A 6,000-nucleotide genomic window follows, 5' to 3' on the forward strand; every position below is an offset into this window, starting at 1 on the left:
CTGTGAGTTCAGACAAGACATGGTTCTCCTGCATTGATTGACAGACGCAAGCATTTTTATTTTATTTCTCTCTTTTCTTCTAGAGGTTGACTGTTTATTAAAATTATTATTATTGAAAAGGACGGATTTAGGAATTCCATCCTATTTCAAAAGAGGGATAGAAGCACACAACAATCTATGTTGAGGACAGACTATTAAGAGGAGGGCCAGACAAGTACAGACTAATAGATCAGATATCAGTAGGTTTAGAATCAGGGACCCCAGAGAATCATAAAAATAATTTTTTGAAATCATAAATATGCTTGATAAATGAAAAGATGTAATCTTATTTGTGTTCCTTCCATAGTTGTGGTGATAGTAGATGGGGTTCAACGTCGACGGATTCAAGAAGAGCCGCCACTCCTGTACACATAACTTGCAGTGTTTGATCACACCTATAGTGCACACAGGCACACACTCAAGGTACAGAGTTCTGACGCGCATCAGGTCCGACAACGGAACACATTTTAACAACAAACTGCTGGGGAAAGTTGATATGCACTGGGCATAACCTACAAGTTTGGGTCTATATATCACCCTCAGTCTCAAGGATTGGGTGAGAGAGCCAATCAAATTATTAAGAGGAAAATGTGCGAAGGCGCTTCCACTGGTACTGATGACCATGAGAGCATTACCAGGGGAAGCGTCACCAAGTGAGTTGTTAACAGGAAGAAGTATGCCAGAGCCACCCAGAGATGGAGGTCATATGCCACCTCTGGATGTCTGTAAAATTGAAATGTCAGAATACATAAAAGCTCTAATTTCTCTCTCACCAAAAGCTCTCTCAAACCAGGTTGTTCGAGCCCAGACGATCGATCAGGAGGCAGCAGAGCCAACCAAAGTAAAAGTAGGTGACTGGGTCAGGGTCAGGGTTCACAAGAGGAAGTGGACTGAGCCTAGGTGGACTGGTCTGTACGAAGTGAAGGAGGTTACTTCACACATGGTCCAGGTCAAGGGTAAGGCAGAGGCACCTTGACACCACCTGACACATTGTGCCCCAGCCACCTGTCCAACAGGGACATTGACAGAAACACAATCAGATCGAAAAATGTTGATGCCACAGAGGTCGCGCCAGAGGGGTATCGGGGATCCTGATAGCCCAGCTAGAAGGCCCCCCCCCGCAAACCACTATAGGAACAGCTGGAAGGCAGACAAACTGTTCTAATGGTCATGGGACTGACCCTTGCCATTATCGTAGGATTAGTCATGTGAGGTTTAGAGAAGAACCTGCCAAAAAGACATTATAATAGAAAAAATTAGGGAGAATATTGTTATTAATGTATGTTGCCTGAGAGTGACTGTATGTTAATATTATAGATTGAAGCAAGTTGAATTACATGAAGGAAAAGAAAAGTAGGAAGGACAGGCAAAGAAAGGTTGGAAAGAAAGGAGACAAGAAGGAGACAGAGAGAGACGACAGGCAATGAAAGGTTGCAAAGACAGTGGTGAATTGTCTAAAGAAGAAACTGATGCTGAGATATGCTGTTAAAAGGAGAATCAGATCTGACAATGGCACACATTTTTGCAAACCAACACCTACAAGAAGTTGAGAAATATTTCTAGAGAGCACATTCACACGGAGCAGTCTATTGCCCAATCACAGGTGATAGTCGCGAGAGCTAATCAACAATTGAAGCAATTGAGACAATGATGGCTAAATTATCCTCAGAGGAGGGAGAACATTTCTCTCCCATGAGTTATTGACATGAAGACCCATGCGGGGTCTACAAAGAGTTAGGAGACAGTCCTAGACTTGACATATTTCAGAGAATATTCTGGGGAAAAATAATAACTGACCAGATCTAAGTTTTTCTCCAAATAGGTTGCTGAAGCCCAATAGGAGCCAGCTGATGAGTCATCAGTGGAACCAGGTGACTGGGTAAGACTCGAGGTTCACATGGGAAGTGGACTGAGCCCAGGTGGACAGGGTGTTTTGAAGTCATAGGACTTCACAGCGCCCTCCAGGTGAGAGGCTTCACCAAGAGAGGAGCACCATATAACACATTGTACATTTGCAGATCAGCTGTTCACTGTGTGAGACTTGCCATTAACTGCACCACCAGGTGCGACTGTTTATTTTCCCATGATGCTTTCAAGGGACGAAAGAGAAGATTGACGGACGAATACCTGCCTGCTATCAGATCCTAGTAGGATTTGAATATTTCTATGCCCTAGTCAAGGGCCACAGATAGGATCAATTACGTTTATCATAACCAGTAAAGATAAATAAAGTTAGATTGGATTGGATAAGTAATTGAGACTCTGTTGGACGACGGATGGCCATTTAATAGATGATTCCTCCCACACGGGGTGAGAAGCTGTTCCTCCGACTCAGTTAAAGATTGCGAATTCAAGCCTAGAAAGTATTAGATACTTATTAAATATAGAAATTAAAATACAATTTTTTATAGTCAAGTGTCACATTCTGTATAGAGCCGGCCTAGTGGCTGTTGTGTTGTGTTTTCTCATTCTACGTGAAGTGACTTAGAATAACAAAGACAGGACGTTTATGATGAAAATGATTTTAATACGGACAATAACAAAGACGACTCTTATTTTGAAAATACTTGGTTAGTGACTTGACCGGAAGTGACGTTTTGACCGTGGGTTAGTGACATTTGACCCCTCCATTGTTCTAGCGGAACTTTGAACTAATCACTAGGTGTTAAAGCCTGGACTCACCTTTGAGTGAGGATTGGCTGATTTTGAGTCTAAGACTCTGGGGATTAGAGATAGCGGGGTCTCATCAACAGATATCTCAACGCCGGAAGGCTGAGGAAGCAGAGACTGAGGAGCCAATGAAGAGCACGCTCTACCACCCACGATGCTGCCCATGAGAGTCATGTCGAATCCAGGGCCCATGCGACACCAGTGGAAGAACAACAACAAGCCTGACCAGGACAATCCAAACGAAATCCAGTTCAAGACAGCCAGATAAAGACCCCATCGACAGCCGGAGGAGACGCTGACGCGGACGCGGAGCAGAGGACCAGAGGACCAGAGGACCAGAGGACCAGAGGACCAGAGGGACCAGAAGGACTTCCAGGACCCAGACCAGGATGAAGCAGATGACGCCGACCAGACAGGATGAAGCAGATAAGTTGCAGCGGGGACCGGATCGTCAACTGGTTATCAGGATGCCAACCTGCTACTCACCAGCCGCTAGGATGCAAGACCCCCCCCCTGCCTGACCACTCTCAATTTCACCTCTTTCCTTTGACACCTGCACACTACAGATTTAACGCACACAGACCTACTGACTTCCCTAGGATGGAAGATCTAAGAGGGTGGATCGGAGTACCACATGACAGAAACCACGCCCCTATTCCCATCCCTAACAGAGAGAGACTCTCTCCCCGAGAAATAGGTATCTTACAGGTCTTATGGGACCTTAATCTAGGCAACGAAGATTATATTTCAGGAGACTCATTCACGCTCAAATGACAGAGCTAAGACAGGACGAGGAGACTAGCTTGCTCAAGCCAGGCCATGAGATCTGACAAGATCTCATGGAAAGGAAATAAATATTCCCAGAGAAAGGGTTCACATCCAGCGGATGTGAAAAGAGGGATTTGTTAAGAATATATATTATAGTTAGCATAGCTTAGTATTGTTTGAATATAGATTATGTAAAATAGAAACACTGGTGAGGTTCTGTGAGCCCCCCTCCTCCGCATCCACACATTCCGGAGGTGATCACTAGACAAAGAGCTCTCTATACTCTCATAGACAACTGAGGGTCCAGATGCGGCCATTATTCTCCTTTTAGACACTCGAGGCCAGCCACTGACCTCGGACCTGACACACACACACATGTCCTTCCTATGACCCACACACACACGTGGAAGAAGCCCCTGTGTGTGAGCGACCTTCGAGACGATCCAGGCCTCATCCCTGATAAGATAAGGCCTGAAGGGAATCTTCTTACCAGACAGGGACATTATATCAACACATGTCCTTCCTTCACTCACCCTTCTAGTTTACATATATTCATGAGCTGGCCACAACATCCAATGAAGGGACGGCAGAGGCAGGAGGCTGGCAACAAGAACCAATGAGAAGACACCGCCCCCTTATGCTCCTGTCCAATCAGAACTGTTCCTTTCATTCTATTTAAGATGGCCGCTCACTCTGAGACGCCATCCCTTTTGCAGCCTGAAGCCATAGGTGATAGGTTTGGATTTGGGTCCATGCGCATGAAATATCTACTTGTATCCTGATTTCTGAATAAAACGCTTATAGATGTAACGTAGAAGTCTACCGCTATTTCTTCCAGTGAGTCCTGTCCAGGTGGTGTGATGTTGTCCAACTCCAACAAAACCCAGCCCTAAAAAAGTACATTGACGAAATTACTGTTTATGCATACGAAGGGGAAACGGTGAAGCAGGCTCTGGAAAGAGATGGTCGTTTACAGGAAGAACTATTCAAAAGGAACTGTGCACTTTCCAACAAGAGCACTCAAGTAACTACTGAAATGTCGTCTCTCGTTGATGATCTTAATGGTGACACCTTCAAGATCATACTGCTGAATAGGGACAGTCCACCAAACAGTCAGCCTAGCAGTTTGGAGGATGCTCCTCTAGAGCAGTCTAGCACAACTGAGGCAGTGAATGTCGACACACCAAAAAAGACAGTGGTGCTAGATGGTAAGGAGCCACCAGATTCACATTTCTGTGAAATAACTCATTCCAAAATGATGAGTTACCTAAATTCACAGTTTCAAGATTTTGTGAAGAGCAAAAAAATTGAGGGGCTTACTCCTATCAAGCATCTCAGTGTGGAGTACGGAAAGAACGCTCAGAGATGCCTGGAAGTGAAAACAATGAAGCAACTGATGGAGCTCAGTAATTCTGTTTGCAGTGTGAGAGTAAATGGAACACCAACAGGAAGTGGCTTCCTTTTATTTGACACGTTTGTCCTCACAAACGGACATGTGCTTAAAGACGTATTCAATGCGAGTACATGGCAGCTTACTGAGAGGCTCACAGTCCATTTCTCTTATGAAAGTTTCGGACAGGTGGATTCAGGAGTCGAAGTGGAAGAAGTTGTTGGATTTGAATACGACCATGATGCGTTCGGGCACAAGCATGACTGGGCTTTGTTGAGGATCGGTGCTGATCAGAACTTGCCTGATGTTCTGTTAAAACGAATCGGATTCCCTCCCAAAAGTGGAGGAATTTGCATTATTGGGCATCCTGACAATTCTCCAAAAATGGCAGATCCATGCTTCATAGTTCCAACTGAAAGACGTCGCGAGATTGTCGAGAGGCATCGCCGTGAAAATCCAGAGGGAGTTCTTCCGATCAAAGAATCAAATCATGAGGCCATTCAGTTTATTACGCACCGTTTCTTTGAGGATGTGAAACACGATAAAGAGAACAGACAGGCTCTACATTACGAGACTTGTCTTGATTTTGGCTCATCTGGCTCTCCTGTCTTTGACGAGCACTGCAATGTTGTTGCAATGCATTCAGGCGGATACGTCTACAACAACACAAGGGGTAAACGCCACAGTGTCGTAGAGTTCGGCTACGCTGCATCCATCATTATCGAGCATATCGTTGCCCAAATGGTACTCAGAGGCAGGTTTGACGTGTTGAAGGAATACCTGGCTTGCCATTATAGACATCAACAACACGTGAACAACAATGTGAAGAAACTGCTTGAGAGCATCAGAAACTTCAGAAAATTCATATTCACTGCATCAACACAGCCGATGGTCACAGGTGACGAGAGTTTGAGGAAGTTCTTTGAATTCTTGTCTCAGACAGAGGATCCTGACCAAATGGACACTGATTGAGTGTCACAGATACAAAGCTGACAGAAACGGCTCAGCAGTGAGCAACAAAGGCTGTCATGACTAGGGATGGGTATCGTTTGGGTTTTTTCCGATACCGGTGCCTGAACCGATACTTGCCAGCGCGCAATGAGGACATTAAAAACCTCTTGACCATATTCCTG

General features: G+C 44.9%; 1 protein-coding gene across 1 annotated transcript; it reads left to right on the forward strand.

Moving 5' to 3' along the window:
- Positions 1-4,339: 4,339 nt before the first annotated feature.
- On the forward strand, positions 4,340-5,948 carry LOC130191669 (serine protease FAM111A-like; the record flags this gene model as incomplete). Its single annotated transcript, XM_056411323.1, has 1 exon — positions 4,340-5,948. A coding segment is annotated over one exon (1,500 nt), but the record flags the coding sequence as incomplete, so codon positions are not given.
- Between the last annotated feature and the right edge of the window lie 52 nt (positions 5,949-6,000).

The sequence above is a fragment of the Pseudoliparis swirei genome, chromosome 3 (genome assembly GCF_029220125.1).
Source record: "Pseudoliparis swirei isolate HS2019 ecotype Mariana Trench chromosome 3, NWPU_hadal_v1, whole genome shotgun sequence".
Classification (NCBI taxonomy): Eukaryota; Metazoa; Chordata; class Actinopteri; order Perciformes; family Liparidae; genus Pseudoliparis; species Pseudoliparis swirei.